Source organism: Astatotilapia calliptera, chromosome 2, assembly GCF_964374335.1.
Source record: "Astatotilapia calliptera chromosome 2, fAstCal68.1, whole genome shotgun sequence".
Lineage (NCBI taxonomy): Eukaryota > Metazoa > Chordata > Actinopteri > Cichliformes > Cichlidae > Astatotilapia > Astatotilapia calliptera.
The window spans coordinates 16,828,359-16,848,347 of record NC_137423.1 but is presented as its reverse complement, the minus strand read 5'-3'; the positions used below and the strand labels follow the sequence as shown (position 1 = coordinate 16,848,347).

The following is a 19,989-nucleotide window of genomic DNA, read 5'->3' as shown; positions in this document are numbered from 1 at the left end:
CACCTACCTACATTCTCGCCTGAAAATATCTTAAAAGTTTATTTTGTGACGTAGAAACACTAATAAAAGACATATAAAACAAAGTGGTGGCCGCCATTGTTTGACTCTGTAGAGGCGTGCTATGAATTGTGGGATATGGAGTGTTCCACCAAGCATACACACTTGCGGTTACCATAACTATTCAATGGTTCGCGCAACCTTCAAAATTCCAATGGTTCCTGAAAGCAGCGACGCTGTGCGCGGCGTTGATATTGTCATCATTACGGTAATGCAAATACGGGTAGACAGGCCGTACCACTCCCGGCATACAACTAGAGAGAGGCAACACACCACAAATGAAGTTTGAAATTTGTTTCAGTGGGACCAAAAGATGGAGCCAACACACCACAAATGAAGTCTGTTTCTATGGGGCCAAAGGATGAATCTTTCTCATGGGCCTAGAAAAGGGCCTAAATGTGCACTAAAATCTAAATATTTAAAAAACTATAGTCATAAACACCAAAAGTCATAGCATACTAGTCCAGATCCAGCCGCACAAAATGATATAACATATGTAACCCTTGTGTCAAAACTGTGCGGCAGAAAAGCGTGGGAAAATTTGCACAAAAATATTAATATTTATAAAACTATAGAAGTCAAAAACACCAAAAGTCATAGCACACCGATCCAGAACCAGCCGCACAAAATGATATAACATATATGAAGCTTGTCTCAAAACTGCGGGGTGACTTACGCGGCGAAATTTTAGGCGGAAGATTGAGAATAACTAGAAAAATTTGCATTTCCTGCGAAAATGCAGTGTGGATGCTTTAAAGCTGAAGCTGCCTGCAAAAACTAGCTGAAAAAGCTGAAAAGTTGCAGAAATTGTAAAAACTTTGCAGAAGCAAAGGAACTTTGCTAAAAGGGAATAACTTAGCAGAACTGCAATATCTTAGAGGAAACATAATACTTGACAGAAATACAATAGCATAGCAGAACTTAGCAGAAATATTGTAACTTACCAGAAACATGATAACTTCTCAAAAATACAAGAATTTAGGAGAAATAGTATAAGATAACAGAAAGAATATATTTAGCCAAAAATACTTAAGCATTACAGAAACACTATGATTTAGAAAAATAGTATAACAGAGCAGAAATACTGTCATTTACCAGAGACACTGTGATGAACTATGAATATTGTAATTTTAAATCAATACTATGTTTTAGCACAAATACTATATTTTGACAGAAATACTATCATTTGGCAGAAATACTATGTTTCAGCACAAATACTCTGGTTTAGCACAAATATTATAACATAGCAGAAATACAATTATATAGCAGAAATGCTATATTTAGAAAGAAAAATATAATATAGTAGAAATAGTATGATTTAGCAGAAATACTACAATATAGCATAATAACAATGATTTAGAACAAATACTATGATTGAGCAGAATAGTAATAACTTAAGTGAAAATACTGGAAAAGTAAAATGACAAGCTTAAAAAAAAGGAACATGGTTAAGTTCCCTCAAAACTAATTGTTGTTCACCTGTGGAAAAAAAGTAAAGAAATAAAAATAAATTTAAAAAACAAGAAGGAACAGCCAACAGATACACACTAAATCAAATATGTATACACAAATGCACAGAGAGAGAGATGCCAGTCAACCAGTCTGAACATATTATATTTTTTTCCAACAATGAGATGCTGCCCTAAAGAGGGTCTCTCTCTCTCTCTCTCTCTCTCTCTCACTCTCTCTCTCTCTCTCTCTCACACACACACACACACACACACACACACACACACACACACACACACACACACACACACACACACAGGGAGAGAGAAGCATGTTTTCAGTCAAGCAGCCTGGGAGCTGCTGAATTTGAATCCACAGAGGCTGTGTACTTTTTCCCGCCAGCACAGAGAGACACAGGATTTTTGCAGTCTATTTCTCATAGTGAGGACTCCCCTCAAACAAATGACCATAATTTCCTAACTGTATTGGCCAGAACGGTCATTCTTACACCGTTTTGTTCAGAAGAGATGGGGGAATCGTCAAGTGTTGACAATTTATCATTAAAATATGAATTTTTAGAGATATATGACATCGATGACTTGTTGGCTTAGAAGCCACGAAGGCCCCAATATGAAAATTTGAATGCCTCAGCCCACATATATGATTGGCTGGCTGGGAAGCCGTCCAGGCCCTGATTTGTAAATTTGAATGTCTCATCCCTAAGATATGATTGGCTGGCTGGGAAGCCGTGCAGGCCCTGATATGTAAATTTGAATGTCTCAGGCCTCACAGAGGATTGGCTGCCTGGGGACCTGGCAGAAATATATAGAAATACTATGATTAAGCACAAATCCTATAATAAGCAGAAATACTATATTAAGCATACTATACTATATTACTATATTATCTTTTTATCCTATAAAAATCCTATAAAAAGCAAAAATACTGTACTATGATTTAGCAGAAATACTATATTTAGCACAAATCTTATAAAATAGCAGAAATAGTATGATTTAGCACAATAGTAATAACTTAAACAGAAAAATTGGAAAAGCAAAATGGACAGCTGAAAAAATGCTGAACATGCTGAGGGTCCCTCAAATATACTTGTTAAATGAAAAAAATCGGCAAAAAAAATATATAACAGCCACACAATCACAAATATGTACACATATGGACACACATGCACAGAGAGACACACACACAAGATCCAATTCAGTCAACCAGTCTAAATATATTGAATTTGAATCTTACAATAAGATCATCCCATAAAAAGGCTCTCTCTCTCTCTCTCTCTGTCACACACACACACACACAAACACACACACACACACACACACACACACACATACGGGTCTATGTGGTATGGAGGGACTATCCTACGTCAATCCGCCCGGTGGTGGTTTAAGTGGACTACCCTTTTCAAAGGACTTAGAGCCAAGGGAGCGAGGTTAAAGTGTTCGAAAAAATCTGAAAAAAATTTGGGTCACTTCAGACCTCATACACTCCCTATAGAAGTCTAGATACACTGATACACACCAACCAGACTCTATTGTGTTTTCTGGAGACATTGTCCACTTGACAACAATGTGTTTTATGAGGTCCAAAAAAAACCCAATATTGGGTCTTTAAAGGGACAATGATGTAATATTTAAATAGCTCATCATTACCATGAATACACATCTGACAAGACACAGGATTACTGGAACATCATTTTATTAGTGTTCTTGGATCTGAACATTAATTTTAACCATAAATAAAAAAAGAAATCTATGGACAAAAATGCCCACGCTTCCCACAGAAATATAAAAATATAGAAAACAGAAAAATTAAAAACATTTAAAATGAATTTTAATAGTTTAAAGGTAAATATTAAGGGGAGAAAATAAGCATTTATAATTTTTTTATTTTAAATATAACCCGTCAAAAAAAACCCTAAATAAATTAAATGTAAAAATTATGAAATACAAACATTTAACAAGAACTTTTTTTTTTCTTTAAACAGAACATCAGTGTTAACAACAATTGGCAATCTGACCAAGATGTAAAACCACATCTGGCTAAACAGTTATTTTAGTTCATTTTTTTCTGCCTTTTTGCAGTTAATCCTCTGTTTCTTACAAAATCTCTTATGTTTTGAACTGTTCTTCCTGCCAACACCGGATCTTCTACCAATTTGCAATGACTGCATTCATTTTTGGTGGCTAGTTTCCCTTCGTTTATGTGGTCTTTAAAATGCCTCATCACTGCAGCAACCTCAGCCTTGGACCACATGTTTTTGGGAGCTCTTCGGGAATTGTGGGATTGAGCAGCATTTTTCTCTGGAAGATATATAAAGTAGTAGTAGTTAAAACAAACAAAAAAACAAACAAAAAAAACAAAAAACATTTGCTTGCTAAAAGAATGGATGCTACCCTGTACTAACTTCTGAAATGTGTTGCTACCATCAATATCAAAACGAGCTAAAATTCTCTTTGAAAATTTATCAAATTTCTAAAATGAGACAACATTTAGCGTTCCACTGTGAATAAAAGACTGAATAAAAAGTTGAATAAAAGTCTCTTGATGCATGCTCAATCATCCAGGTAAGTAAATCCCAAAACGTTGATTCTGTTAATCTGGACGTAGCGTTTTCAGTGGGAGAAACATTTTGTCACTCATCCAAGGGACTTTTTGCCACCACTCTGCAGTTTGCCATATGTTGCAAAGTGATGAAACAATAATAAGCTTAGAGAACCAACTGCACCCCTTACCTTCAGAGGGAGCAGCAGTCTCACTTGCTGCAGGCATTGTGAGTGGTCCTTCATCTGCTGATTACACAATTTGATTAAGTTTTAATATTTGTACAAACATTTTATCCACAGAAACCAAGCTAGTGGTAACTTACCACAATCTACAGTGTCTTGGAGCTGCGCTGTGTTTGTGGAATCAGCTACTGCATGTACAGGCTCACTGGTGCCACACGCCGACATTGTGAGTGCTGTGTCATCATCATCTGATTCACTCTCACTGTCCTTTGTTTCAGCATCACTTAATGCAGTTTCATCTGAGAAATTGTGTGTGTGGGGGGGGGGGGGGGGGACAAACACAAACACAACCCCCCCCAAAAACCTCACATTAACAACGAGATATGACAAAAAACAGCGCAAATATTGGAAATTATAGTACATAGTTTTACTATTTAAGGCCTGCTGCTGGGTTGTTGCCCTCCTATGGCCTACTCAACATCCAGGTAGCACCTCCATGCTCTGGACACTACACTAACAGACACAGCAAACCTTCTTGCCACAGCTCACATTGATGTGCTACGCTAGATGAGCTGCACTACCTGAGCCACTTGTGTGGGTTGTAGACTGTCTCATGCTACCACTAAAATGAAATCACTGCTAGCATTCAAAAGTGACCATAACATCAGCCAGAAAGAATAAGTGCTGAGAAGTGGTCTGTGGTCACCACCTGCAGAACCAGTCCTTTATTATGGTGAATTGACTATAATTTCCACTTGTTGTCTACTCTATTTGCAAAACAGCATGTGAAACTGGTTGTCAGTGTTACTTCCTAAGTGAACAGTTTGATATAACAGAAGTGTGACTGACTTGGAGTAACATCGCATTGTTTAAGTGTTCCCTTTATTATTTTGAGCAGTTTATGTTATGGAATGGGGAATTGAGGACAATCCCAAGTATACCATTTTTACAAGGTCCTGCACCAATGAGGTAATACTACATTTCTTTAATTAGACGTGACCACCCATTAATTAAAAAGGGAGCAGTGTTGATTTCAGCTAGTCTTAACTTGTTGAACTCCATTAACCCTTTAAGACCTACCATAGAACCAAGTCCACCAGAGCTTATATTATATTTTTACATGCTGTGGAGCCATTTTTGGGAGCATTTCAAGTTGCTATACATCAATACAACCATTATAGGCCAGATTTTAATAATATGTATTCATTAAGTGCATAGTAATTACATAAATTGCAAAAAAGTGCAATAAACTACAAAAAAATTGAAAATCGTTTTTGCTTTTTTAACATATATTTGTAGTTAGAGAAATTTAAGAGGCTTATCCCTCAAAACTGTAAATACAAAAAAGTTGCACAAAATAGTTTCCCACCACAGGAAATTTATTTTGAGTGTCGTCATAGTTTTATTTTTGAAATACACCAATTTTTATACACTGCAGGAAAAACGAAAATAAATATTATACTGCAAATTTGCAAAAAAGCAGCATATGCATCAAAATAAACTATTTCCAGCAGTGCAATATGAGTCCTAAGCATCCCAGAAACGACACAGAAAGTCATAAAGTCAAAGATAACTTTTAAAAAGACGAGTATAGGCCCTGAGGCCCTGATAGTAAAAAAGACTACATTTCCGCGAAAATGACGTCACTTCCGGTTTCGGGCAGGTAATGGCGGAAATGCAAAAGTTCGCGCTGACGTCTATTCCAACGTAGGAAGTGTTATGACCAGCTGATTGGATCGGTAAAGCGTGTTTCTGGAATATTATGTTTTTGTTCCTGCAAGCGCTTTTTATGCAGTTTTTGCAAAGCTTTATGTGGAAGGAAACCGTGACCTAGGACAAGCTGATGGCATCAGATGTAAGTACAACTCCTCCGGTTTCATATGCAAAAAAATTTTTGCGCTAGCTTACGGGATTTAAAAATAGTTACGCAAAACAGAGCGTGCCCGCTCCGATCGGCTGTAAAGGGTTAATGCTTTTTACTATATACTGTACCTATTCACTAAATGTCTCACCTTTGCACTTATAGCCAAGCCACTTGAGGGAGGAAACCAGTCCCACACACTGAATGCACTTGTCCAAAGATGATATTGTTGTGCACACCAGACGATGATTGTGACACTGTTAGCAAAATATTGCAACATTTATTTGTTTTGGACAGTTGGAAAGGTGAGGTGTTTTCAATTCAGTTGCAGATATCAACTAATAAACGTCGTCCATGTAAATCACATCTCACCCAGGTGACTGCCAAACACACACACACAGCATCCATAAAGAATGATGATAGATTAAATTATTAGTTCATTAAGTGGTACACTGGATTATATTTACCCTTTCAGGCTCTGGATGTTTCAGGTCCAGATCATTGTTTGGAAAGCTGTTTGGTTGCGGCTTTAGGCAGCTCACAGTCTTCTGAATCTGGCTGGTCTCAGTCTTCATGTGTAACAGATAGAAAATGAAAATACAGTGCATTTTTGAAGATGCTTTTGAAACATTAAATAGCGATAATAACAAATAGCGTAAGGTACACATCGTGCATGAGAAACATTCATTAAAATCTGTCCTAGGTCAATGTTACCTCTTCAAAATCTTGCACTGAAGAAGAATGCATGGCTTCTGAGCCTTGCTGAGGCATTTCTTCATCAAGATCCTGCAACAAAGAAAAGATGGCACAAAGATTAGACCAAGTGCTCTTCTTGCAACTGTACTGGGAAGGCCTGAGCTTCTGTTTTTATTTTGCATGTGTGTGTGTGTGTGTGTGTGTGTGTATGTGTGTGTGTGTGTGGGGGGGGGGGGGGGGGCTTTTCACTCAAGAAATGTTTTCTTCTGAAAAAAATACTGCCTACAATAATTAACAACTGATTCCTTTGCAATCATCCATCCTCTTCCACTTATCCTTATCAGGATTGTGGGGTAGCAGGTTTGGGGCCTATACCAGCTACCATAGGGCAGTACAACCTGGACAGATCACCAGTCTAACATGGAAGGACAAGCATTTGCATTCACACCAAAGGGCAGTTTTGAATCACCAGTAGAGCAGGGCGATATGGCCAAAAATATTTATCACGATATATATTTGACAATTTGCGATAACGCTATAACTGACGATATAATTGATGCGAGACAAAATACTCCACAACATTACTAGCGCAAAAAGACAACCTTCCATTTATTTTCACTTAAACAAGAAGCTGGTTTTTATGTACATTAAAGCTTTATAAAAATGTAACAGTGCAAATGCAAATTCCTTGCTGAAAGTTTAACCAAAAGGCATTTCCAGTAGAAATGGGCTGACATATCCTGAGCATAACCATGTATAATATCCACTGAAGTTAAAAAGAGGTGCTTTGTAACATTAAACTGCAGTGTGCAGTATGCATTTTTCGGACCATAAGGTGCACGGGATTATAAGGCACATTAAGCGAAACAAAGCAGTCAGATAAATCAAACTTTATTAAACTGATTCTTCTTGCTTCCTCCACTCCTGTACCATTGATTCATTAATGTTGAATTCTCTGGCAGCTGCTCTATTCCCATGTTGTTGCAGTATATTAATGACTAACCTCGTATTGTGGATGGATTATCTCAGTTGTTCTCCTGACTGAAGTTTGGTCTGTTTACAGCATCCTGCTATGCGATTGCATTTGTCTCTAACCATGAGGAACCTTCACGTTAACTTTTATAAGTGGAAAAGTGTTAGTGTTCGTCCTCCAGCTTCACTGTTTATGTTATGCTAACATAGCTGTGTCGCTAGCGATCACGTAGCACATCATTATATACCAGCTAGCCCAACTTCAGTAACTCTACAAACGTCACTGCTGTTTAGTTTCCTGTCTTCATTTATGTTGGAAGTGATAGCAGAGCTGTACGTTTGAATTTTTTCAGAAATCTATCAGTCAGAACATGCTATATCACGCTTAGGTAACTAGCAAAACTAGCGAGCTAACTTCCGCTAGCTTTCTGCTAACTTCTAACTCGTTAAATGTAATAACTTTGGTTTTCATGGATGCCTGGAAGTTAAACTTTATAGTTACACCTGGTAAAGCAGCAATGCTGATCGTTTTATTAAAGATGAAAGAATTTAGACAGTTTTTAACTCTCAGTGATGCTGCAGTGTTGTTTGACCTGAAGAATACAGAGTTTAGGACCCAGATTACTCCCAGATTTAAGAGCATCTTAGTCCGACAAATATGACAATAACAACGGCCGCTTGCATGTTCTGCAAAAAAAATGTGCTTTGTCGTGTATCTGACAGACAAACACCAAACCAGTTCCACATCACGGAAGTTGCACCATTTTTACAAACCAATTCTGGTTTATCTGTTTCACTCAACAATCGGCCATGTGCGTATGAAAACAAAGGCACTGCGCATGCGCGTTTTACTCCCATTCTATCGCGATATTTCATTTTCCTATCGTTGCCTAACATTATACCGGTATTACCGTGAACGGTATAATATGGCCCAGCCCTAATCACCAGTTAACCTAACCCCATAAGCTACATCTTTGGACTGTGGGAAGAAGCCAGAGTACACAGCCAGAGAGAACCCATGCACTACAGCAGTAAAAAGTGCCTAAAACAAGTTAAGAAGTTGTATAGTACTATCTATCTTAATGTTCAAGCCTGAGTTTCAAACCATTTCAACATAGAAACAAAGCACATGCAGTCAGTTCTGCATGCTGTAGGTCAAACTGTCAAAAAATACAAGAAGACCCCTCCTAAAACCAGAGTGATGTCACCATGAAGCAAACTTTGACGGAGTCTCCCAATAACAGTGTGGTCCTCCTAAGTCACATTTGGGTGGTTAACACACACACACACACACACACTCAGATGTTATCCAGACTTGCACTTTGAAACAATGAAAAGGACCTACAAGCCACGGTCCATGTAAATCACATCTCACCCAGGTGACTGCCAAACACACACACACAGCATCCATAAAGAATGATGATAGATTAAATTATTAGTTCATTAAGTGGTACACTGGATTATATTTACCCTTTCAGGCTCTGGATGTTTCAGGTCCAGATCATTGTTTGGAAAGCTGTTTGGTTGCGGCTTTAGGCAGCTCACAGTCTTCTGAATCTGGCTGGTCTCAGTCTTCATGTGTAACAGATAGAAAATGAAAATACAGTGCATTTTTGAAGATGCTTTTGAAACATTAAATAGCGATAATAACAAATAGCGTAAGGTACACATCGTGCATGAGAAACATTCATTAAAATCTGTCCTAGGTCAATGTTACCTCTTCAAAATCTTGCACTGAAGAAGAATGCATGGCTTCTGAGCCTTGCTGAGGCATTTCTTCATCAAGATCCTGCAACAAAGAAAAGATGGCACAAAGATTAGACCAAGTGCTCTTCTTGCAACTGTACTGGGAAGGCCTGAGCTTCTGTTTTTATTTTGCATGTGTGTGTGTGTGTGTGTGTGTGTGTATATGTGTGTGTGTGTGTGGGGGGGGGGGCTTTTCACTCAAGAAATGTTTTCTTCTGAAAAAAATACTGCCTACAATAATTAACAACTGATTCCTTTGCAATCATCCATCCTCTTCCACTTATCCTTATCAGGATTGTGGGGTAGCAGGTTTGGGGCCTATACCAGCTACCATAGGGCAGTACAACCTGGACAGATCACCAGTCTAACATGGAAGGACAAGCATTTGCATTCACACCAAAGGGCAGTTTTGAATCACCAGTTAACCTAACCCCATAAGCTACATCTTTGGACTGTGGGAAGAAGCCAGAGTACACAGCCAGAGAGAACCCATGCACTACAGCAGTAAAAAGTGCCTAAAACAAGTTAAGAAGTTGTATAGTACTATCTATCTTAATGTTCAAGCCTGAGTTTCAAACCATTTCAACATAGAAACAAAGCACATGCAGTCAGTTCTGCATGCTGTAGGTCAAACTGTCAAAAAATACAAGAAGACCCCTCCTAAAACCAGAGTGATGTCACCATGAAGCAAACTTTGACGGAGTCTCCCAATAACAGTGTGGTCCTCCTAAGTCACATTTGGGTGGTTAACACACACACACACACTCAGATGTTATTGTTGAAATCTCCCAATTCTTTGAATCTTTGGGCTGAAGGAAGGACAATACTCGTTGTATTTATGCTCAATCAACAATCATTTATTTCCATACAATTCAACACTTAATGGTAAATGGCCTGTATTTATATAGCGCTTTACTAGTCCCTAAGGACCCCAAAGCGCTTTACATATCCAGTCATCCACCCATTCACACACACACTTAAGAGCATAAGGACCATCATGATGGGGAGACATGCCTGAAGAGGGTCACAGCAAGTCTCAAAATGGTGACGGGTTGCTCAGCTTTGTATAGTCTCTAGTGGCCCCCATCTAGTCGTAAAAGCCAAAACATCACATTCTTTCTCTGTTACAGCGACTAAGTTATGACCTCGGCAGTTGTTTCTCTGCTTTCTGTAAGGTGGGGGTATGGAATGTGGTCTGTCTATCCCCCCTGTCTTAGACACAGAGTCTCCTGCTTACAACCTTCTCTTCATGATTCAACAATAGAACATGTCAAGAAAACAGTGTAACACATTCCCAGCAGATCAAGGATACAGAGTGATGCACATTTATCTAATGAACTAATATGTGAATATGTTCTGTTAACTCAAAAGTATAATGAGAACTAAACTACATACAGCTCACACACTCTATATTAAAGGGTATAATATGATCTACAGCAGTATTCTAATTCAACTACTTTGATTACATATATAAGGTAACATATGATAACAGAATAATATCACAATTCCCCCTTTGATCTCTTTTCTTCAAAGAGATCACTTACAACATACACTCCAGCATTGCAAGGTCCAGTTCTTCTTGGTCCTGAGGCCCTCTGTCCCCCTTTAACGGGTGGACCATATGTGGGATGACCTCTGTGTTCACGCAGTTCAGATGCAAGCAAAGTTAGACTTATGACCATAACAGCAGTTACAGATGACTCTCCCATCACTCCCCAATTCTCCCACAGCTTTATTTTGGTGCTCCAGTTTTCCACCCCCTTTTTAATGCCCCCTTATACCTTTCAAATGTACTTAGACTAGAACCTCTGTCTAAGGAGCTTTTAACCTTTATTTTTATTGCTGCAGCTACCAGTGTCTTCCAGTTGGGTGATTCTCAGCTTCTTTAGTCGACCTCCGGGGTTAGACCACCCTTTAGTCATTGCACAGTTCTGGGGATTATTCTGCCCCGATTTCAAACAAGGATCTGTGTGTTTTGGGGTCACCTCCGTGTCCCCCTTTTTGCCAAGAGCCTCTTGAACCTCGTTGGTCTGGTGTTCCTGATTTTCGCCAACCCCTTCATGGTTATTGCTGTGTTTATGGGATCCATCTTCTCCAGGAGCCCAAACGCCATGACACTTGACCCCAGTTGCTGTCTCGGCAGTCCCTACATCTGTCTCTGCTGTGAAGGGTCCTCACATCTCCGTGTCCCCGTCTGGTGTCTGTTCCTTTCTCTGCAAGAGACAGAAAACCAAAACACCTCTCTCCCTAGCCTTGATAATCTAATATTGTTATCCATTGTTCTTCTAATGATTCAAATTTGGTTTAAAATATTATGTTCAGGACTCTTTGACCCAGGGACTTATTCTAATCATAATCTATGTGTGTGTAAAAGAAATCAAAAATTAATGAACCATTTCTAAGTCTAACACATTATATGCTTAAGTTTTGCCATACCTAAATTATTAAACACACAAATCAAGTCATCAGATGTTCATAAAACCATTGTTTGATGTTCGGACTCAACTTCCCCCTTTTTGACACATTCCCATGTGTCAATTCATTGGATGTAGACAATTAAAAGAGAAGGTTAGTGACATCATATCTCAGAAAGTATCAGAAATTCTTCTCTCAAGTACCGTTGCTCCAGCCTTGTCATCCCTAAGGATCTTCAATCCCGGAAATTTCCCTTCTCCTCATGTGATAAAGTCTGTCATCCTTCCATACCCTGGTAACTGGTCCATCCAGAGCTGTAACATTTTGAACTGTACATACAACAAGCCAAACCACACCTTGGTCACACCAACCCTTTTCTGCCCTGAAGATGTCCAACGCCATCTTAGTCTGGACCAGGGTTGTAATAGTTTTGCAATTTTCATTAGTTTTTATTTTTATTTAGCTTCGACTTCAGATTTTCAATTTTATATCAGTTTTAATCAGTTTTTACCAATTGTTTGCTAGTTTAGTTTAGTTTTGATTAGTTTCAGTTATAGTTTTAGTTGTGTCTGCAATAATTAAGTGTAGAAAAATCCCAGTCCCATCATATCAGTCATACTCTTGTGCTTATCCTTGGGTATTGAGACTATTAACTCTTACAGCTCCGGGTGCTCCTAATTTTGGTTCAAGTGAATTTATAAACTTTGTGAAGGTAATTGACTCCTCTGCACACTGGAATAAACATAATCAACATGATCCACATTTTACTGCGTGTTATTTCACCATCTTATTGATTCAAATGCTCCATCCTTATGTGGTTTGCGACATTATGTTTATCCACTTTGTCTCTAAATGTTTGAAGAATTTTCAAGTTTGGGGTCAAATTTTAAGAATTTGACCATAAGTGAAAGTTATGGTGTCATCACCCCCTTCGGGGCTTACCTTTCCCAGTTTTGATGATATTCCTCCCTATTCTTTGCAAATACCCCCTGTTGGTGGCGAGAAACTGTTGGTGTGGTCAAGTGGGTGCTTATAGAAACAAAAGCGCAGGACAGAACAGTTATCAGTCATGTACTTCATATAAAATTAGCATATATTGAATTTCATATTGATCCTCTGAGCATAATGGTACATTTCAATTTGAATTTATCCAAACTAAACACAATAGGTTTTCTTTCTTTACTTTGCTCTTGTTCTTTTGCAGTCCCACATCCTATCACATGTCCCTGTCGATTATATTCTACTTTTAATACTTACTATTTCAAGTGAGAACCTAAATCACGTGGACCAATGTTTATTATTGCATATCTCTATTCTGAATGTGGCCAGTCATTCATAGGTATTGTTAAAGTTTTGGCGATTTTCCTCTATAAAATTTAATTGACTTTTTACAGTGGCCTGCTAAGGTTAATAGTAACATATTCCAGTCATGAGTGATATCAATAGTTTTCTCCACTGTAGCATTTGGCATTCCCAATAATATAACATGATACCTTAATCAAAACACAGCTAATATAGCACAGTTTTCTTAATGCAAACATCAGTAACTCAGAATTAGCAACCAAAGTGTTAAGTCTGCAGTTCATACTTATGTGAAGCTACAGTCTCCTCCTCCAGTCTCTCTTATCCTCCTGCTCCTGTAAAAACAAAACAAAACAAAGCGAAGCATCCACCCTTCTCTTGCTGGCTGGGTGAATTGTTTATTGGCATTTACTTATCCTAAAGTGGGTGCAGTCATTGTCTCAGTATCAAGTCAGTCAAAGCTTTTAGTCGTCAGTCCATCACAGTCCATTCACATGCATACCTCCACACACATTCATACCAGATGTTGCTGATAATGGAGTCCCCCGCGCAACCTATTCAAGCATCCATCATCAGCAAGATGACGTCATCATTTTAAAAGGGAACAATTCTTTGTTCTTTTGTTCTGGATTGACTCGCTGCAATCCTTTTAGACTCAGGACTTCTCATGTGATCAGTGTCCCATATAAGTGAATTTCTCCCAAGCCAATTACAATCATGGAGAAGCACACTTTGCAACTGTTTTTGTAAGAATATTTCATAGCGCTTTAAATTTCAATCTTTCAGGCCTGGTTTAAAGAGCTGATTGTTAAATCATGAACTCACAAAATATCAACATATCACCACCGGTGGATCACACCTCTCAGATTTTCTTATCTCAGTGCACTGTAACAAAAACAAAACAGACATAACCAACAAAATACTACTAAAATAACACAAACTAGGGCCCATTGCAGACATGTCCAAGCATAAAACTATCCCTCTCTCGCTTACGAGAAAGAACACAAGCCAAAGCTCACTGATAACATCAAGCTAGCGTTAAGCAAAACCAAAAAATCAACCAGAAATTCACAGGAACGTTTTGCTTCCTGCCGGGACAATATTGTGTGGGAATGAGAAGCTCAGGTGCCGTAACACCTTTTGTTCCTCCTTGAATTAAATCTCAATCACAGAAAATGCCGTACTCCAACCTAAACTTACACTATTAATTCATCATCTTCACTCTGTGCCACTCTGTGCTTCACACAGCCCTGATGAGGAACTCATCAGGGCTGTGTGAAGCACAGCAAAGAATTCAGTCAAGGCCTTGAGCCATAAACAGACATCACGCACAGACATTGTTTTCATAACCAAACCGTTTTAGACCTTATTCCTAAAATCGACATAAATGCCCTCTGGGTGACATATAACACATTCTACGTAATCAATGGTAATCAATGGCTCCTCATAAAAATTATGCATTGGGATGTTTGTGTGCAGCATTTTGCATATCAGCATAAGCAAAGCATTCTTCATTGCATCAGTGTGTGTGTGTGTGTGTGTGTGTGTGTGTGGATCACTTCTCAGTGAATCAGCATTCCAATGTGTGTGTGTGTGTGTGTGTATGTGTGTGTGTCATTTCTCACTCACTCAACGAGTGCACGTGTTCATGCGTGTATTTCACTTCATTCTGAATCTGTGTGTTTGTAGACGTGTGTGTGTGTGTGTGTGTGTGTGTGTGTGTGTGTGTGTGTGTATGTGTGTGTGTGTGTGTGTGTGTGTTCATCACTTTCCTGTTCTGGTGTTCTGGGTAAACCACGGCCTGAAGCATGCCCTGGGGTCCTGCCCTCCTCCTTTTCAGTTTGTTTGCGACCATTGCTGCTGCTGCTGCTCAAAGTTCAGTCCGTCCTGGTTCTGACCTCAATTGGGGCAGTCCTTTCTCCAGTGTCCATGCTCACTGCAGGTGAAACCTGCATCTTCTCCTGTGTTTTTTGTCCATTCTGAGGTGCCTTCTGTCCTCAGTTACTCCTCCTGTCCCGGTCACGCCCTTTTTGCTGCCCGATCCTCCGTGTTGGTCCATCACTGTCCTGCACAGTGTAAATGCAGAGTTATCAAGGTCAGCATTCTTTTGCTCGGCCTTACTTTTCCTTCGGGCTTGGTGGGCGTCTCGTCACAGCTCTGTCAGCTGACGCAGTCTGGGAATTTCCCCCGTGTAGTGAAACGGGCCTTAGGTTTAGTGCTCTCCGTCTCTGCTGCATGAGATCGCATTCCTGCAGCACTGTTGACTTTTTCAGGTTGTTGTTGTGGGTCCAGCTGTTACAGCATTTGGTCAGTGTCATGTATAGGGGAGAGCAGGAGTCCAGTCAGCCTCGGCTTTCAGGGCCGGCAAAGCAGCCTGTAATTAAATATATATAGAGAAAAACAAAAAACAAAAACAGACAAAAAACAAAAGCAAACGAACAGGAAAATGATGTTGTGTTGGCTGTATTACAACGAGAGGGGAGAAACACCGGGACCAGGCCCTGTGTCAGCTTTCTCTCCCCCTTTTTTTGTTTTTTTCTCTCCCGATATAATCAACTCCTAACCCACCAAGTTGACAGGACAACATGCACCTGTTAAAATTCTTAAGATCATGTTTAAAAGCCCAAAAAGAAATTTTCTTTCATTCAGTAATCACTTGTATCAATCAATCAGCAGAAAACATGTCACAATTTGAATCTTTTAACCCCTAAATTTGTCATGTCTTCACTGGTTGGTCAGACCAGTGTCTTTTTCTTTGAAGTTAAATTGTTGTCCTGCAACCCAGAGAGTTTATTTGACAGTAATGTATTTATCCTTTAACAACAGATGTATGTTAAGTTTCGCTGCTTTAGCCTTGCTGGAAAATCTTCACGTGTTCATGAGTGTAAGCTGTTTCTTCACTGCGTGTGTGTGCATTTTTAGGCAGGCAGGTTAATTTGAACTTTTTCTCAAACTAGGCGTTACCTTAAAAGAAGCCTTTCTCTCAGATTTCTCTGCTTGTGTGTGTTTTTGTTTCACCTTTTGTTGTGATGCTCCGGACGCCTTTCCAACCTCCACAAGTCCGTTGGCCCCAATTTTATGTGTTAAAACTTCTCTTAATTTCTCCTCTAATTCTCTCCTCGCTGCTGTCTGTTTCACAGCTGCTGATTCGTGCTGGGTGTGGTTCCCATTACCTATAATTTTGCTTCGGCCGCTGTGCTTGTGGGAGCAGTTGGTCCAGGTCCGCAGCTTCCTGTATTAACACACTAAGAGATTTATTTAATTTCATTTTCATCACTGTTAAACAGATAAGCAGGCAACACGCCTACCTTGACAGCGTAAACTGTACGCCAGTCTCCCAACACATTCCTCTCTCTACTCCTCTATAATTCTCCACTACACACCTCTTACTATCTCTCTTTTTTATTTTTTATTTTTTATTACACCACAGAGTAATACACCCAATTATGCCCGTCTATCTCTATGTGGCTCCAAATTCCCTCTTTATTTAATTTCACACTCGTCAGGGGACAGGCACACAACAATTTTAACCACTGAAACGAGGAATTCAACCTTTTTATATTTCACCTATGATAGAACTCAACCTTAGATGTAAAAGCATTCTCTTGTTCTATTCCAGAATAAATGTGAACCCGTGATTACACGGCCGTTCCAGTGTTATTCTGCAGCTATGCGGGAGTCCTCAGTTCCCAAGTTGCCACCTTGGCATCCAGACGCCGCTGGGCCTGGCCGTGCGTCCACGACCAGGAGGGTAGCCACACCTTGAACAAAATTAGTTTCCACAGGTACACTAGGCGTCAACCTTTGATCTTAAAGCATCCTCTTCGCACTAATGTCCTCCTATTCAAACACATCAACCGTCACTGTCACTGTGTTCACGTTTCACACTCACAAAAAACACACTCAGAGCGCGCCTCACTCACCCTCAAAACAACACCCAGAGCGCGCTTCGCAGCTTCGCACACACTCACTCAGAGCGCGCCTTTACACACACAAAACAGTGAGACCCACAGAGAGCGCTCTTCATCAGCAGAAATTTGCACAGAAACCTCTGAGCTCAACTGTTAGAATTCTTTTGATGCACAACAACCATAGATCAAAATACCCCTTTCTCTGCGTTTATGACCGCCACAACGGGGCAAAATCGCATCATAAAAGTGATGCCTGCGTCCCCTGAAGTTATACCCGACACCATAAACCAGGTTTTGCTCTATGTACTTCTTGGCAAGTAAAATTTTACTTTGTTTTATGACCGCAGCCCTTAAAACTCGACTGACGCCACAAACCACCGTCAAACCTCTATTCAATGTACTAAAACTAGCACCAACCACTACTGCACTTCACGGCCGCACCACCGGAACACAGCCGTATCATAAACCAAACCTACGGACGTGTTTCGCTCTCGCGTTGCCAGCGTTTAACCGCACCGTGAGCCAGCATCTGCTTTTCCTTAAATCAACTTCTATTTCATAGCCGGCAAGAGCCAAGGACGTAACTGACACCATAAACAAACTTCAAAACCTCGACTTCAATGTACTGAACTAATGGCCGCGTCTTCAGAAGAAATTCTAATGTATTATTGCTACAGAAGCCAGTCTTAGACAAAATTAAATGTGGAAGGTAAAGTGGCTGCAACTAGTCCAACGTAGTATGTTATTAGTATCTCGGTAGAAGCAGTTTACTGCAACTAGTCCAACGTAGTATGTTATTAGTATCTCGGTAGAAGCAGTTTATTTAACACACTGGAATTCAGCCTCAACTTATGTTGTTAGTATCTTGCGCCAAAAAACCAGACACCGACAAATTTAATGTGAAAATACATGTGACTCAGCGAACAGATTAATTTGGAAAGCCCAATATGCACATTTGGTATTTATAATACAACAGGCTGTGCTTACCTTTTTATATTTGGACCGGTCCTCTGTTCACCTCGCCTCACGATCTCACCAAAGGCCAAATCTGCACCTCCTCAGCACGCCAAAGATCCGGGTCACACGGCACCAAGTTGTTGAAATCTCCCAATTCTTTGAATCTTTGGGCTGAAGGAAGGACAATACTCGGTGTATTTATGCTCAATCAACAATCATTTATTTCCATACAATTCAACACTTAAGAGCATAAGGACCATCATGATGGGGAGACATGCCTGAAGAGGGTCACAGCAAGTCTCAAAATGGTGACGGATTGCTCAGCTTTTTATAGTCTCTAGTGGCCCCCATCTAGTCGTAAAAGCCAAAACATCACATTCTTTCTCTGTTACAGTGCCTAAGTTATGACCTCGGCAGTTGTTTCTCTGCTTTCTGTAAGGTGGGGGTATGGAATGTGGTCTGTCTATCTCCCCTGTCTTAGACACAGAGTCTCCTGCTTACAACCTTCTCTTCATGATTCAACAATAGAACATGTCAAGAAAACAGTGTAACACATTCCCAGCAGATCAAGGATACAGAGTGATGCACATTTATCTAATGAACTAATATGTGAATATGTTCTGTTAACTCAAAAGTATAATGAGAACTAAACTACATACAGCTCACACACTCTACATTAAAGGGTATAATATGATCTACAGCAGTATTCTAATTCAACTACTTTGATTACATATATAAGGTAACATATGATAACAGAATAATATCACAACGGAGTCTCCCAATAACAGTGTGGTCCTCCTAAGTCACATTTGGGTGGTTAACACACACACACACACTCAGATGTTATCCAGACTTGCACTTTGAAACAATGAAAAGGACCTACAAGCCACGGTCCATGTAAATCACATCTCACCCAGGTGACTGCCAAACACACACACACAGCATCCATAAAGAATGATGATAGATTAAATTATTAGTTCATTAAGTGGTACACTGGATTATATTTACCCTTTCAGGCTCTGGATGTTTCAGGTCCAGATCATTGTTTGGAAAGCTGTTTGGTTGCGGCTTTAGGCAGCTCACAGTCTTCTGAATCTGGCTGGTCTCAGTCTTCGTGTGTAACAGATAGAAAATGAAAATACAGTGCATTTTTGAAGAGGCTTTTGAAACATTAACCCTTTAAGACCTACCATAGAACCAAGTCTGCCAGAGCTTATATTATATTTTTACATGCTGTAGTGCCATTTTTGGGAGCATTTCAAGTTGATATACATCAATACAACCATTATAGCCCAAATTTTAATAATATGTCTGCATTAAGTGCATAGTAATTACATAAATTGCAAAAAAGTGCAATAAACTACAAAAAATTTTTAAATCATTTTTGTTTTTTTTAACATATATTTCTAGTTAGAGAAATTTAAGAGGCTTATCCCTCAAAACTGTAAATACAAAAAAGTTGCACAAACTAGTTTCCCACCACAGGAAATTTATTTTAAGTGTCTTCATAGTTTTATTTTTGAAATACACCAATTTTTATATACTGCAGGAAAAACGAAAATAAATATTATAATGCAAATTTGCAAAAAACAGCATATGCATCAAAATAAACTATTTCCAGCAGTGCAATATGAGTCCTAAGCATCCCAGAAACGACACAGAAAGTCATAAAGTCAAACATAACTTTTAAAAACACCAGTATAGGCTCAGAAGGCCCTGATGGTAAAAAACTACATTTCCGCAAAATGATGTCACTTCCGGTTTCGGGCAGGTCATGGCGGACATGCGATAGTTCCCGCTTATGGACGTAGGAAGTGTTACAAACAGCTGATCGGATCGGCAAAGCGTGTTTCTGGAATATTATGTTTTTGTTGCT

The 19,989-nt window shown here is 39.4% G+C and overlaps 1 protein-coding gene and 1 long non-coding RNA gene across 2 annotated transcripts; both read right to left on the bottom strand.

Moving 5' to 3' along the window:
- Positions 1 to 3,205: 3,205 nt before the first annotated feature.
- LOC145432442 (uncharacterized) lies at positions 3,206 to 4,545 on the bottom strand. Its single transcript, XR_013912738.1, has 3 exons — positions 4,394 to 4,545; positions 4,260 to 4,316; positions 3,206 to 3,827 (listed from the first exon to the last, which is right to left on the bottom strand). It is a non-coding gene; the product is annotated as an uncharacterized LOC145432442 (long non-coding RNA).
- A 1,700-nt stretch (positions 4,546 to 6,245) lies between these two features.
- On the bottom strand, positions 6,246 to 19,258 carry LOC145432439 (uncharacterized). The gene is made up of 6 exons (XM_080309359.1): positions 19,122 to 19,258; positions 9,500 to 9,571; positions 9,253 to 9,354; positions 6,829 to 6,900; positions 6,582 to 6,683; positions 6,246 to 6,371 (listed from the first exon to the last, which is right to left on the bottom strand). Exons 2-6 carry the CDS (start codon positions 9,554 to 9,556, stop codon positions 6,246 to 6,248), a joined length of 459 nt encoding a protein of 152 aa, XP_080165485.1. The 5' UTR covers positions 9,557 to 9,571; positions 19,122 to 19,258.
- Positions 19,259 to 19,989: the final 731 nt, after the last annotated feature.

Bases quoted from the DNA above. Each gene is read 5' to 3' on its own strand.
- LOC145432439 (XM_080309359.1), bottom strand. From the start codon at position 9,556: ATGCCTCAGCAAGGCTCAGAAGCCATGCATTCTTCTTCAGTGCAAGAT. The intron at 9,355-9,499 runs GTAACATTGACC...TTACACATGAAG, and splicing joins CAGTGCAAGATTTTGAAGAG to ACTGAGACCAGCCAGATTCA. The intron at 6,684-6,828 runs GTAACATTGACC...TTACACATGAAG, and splicing joins CAGTGCAAGATTTTGAAGAG to ACTGAGACCAGCCAGATTCA.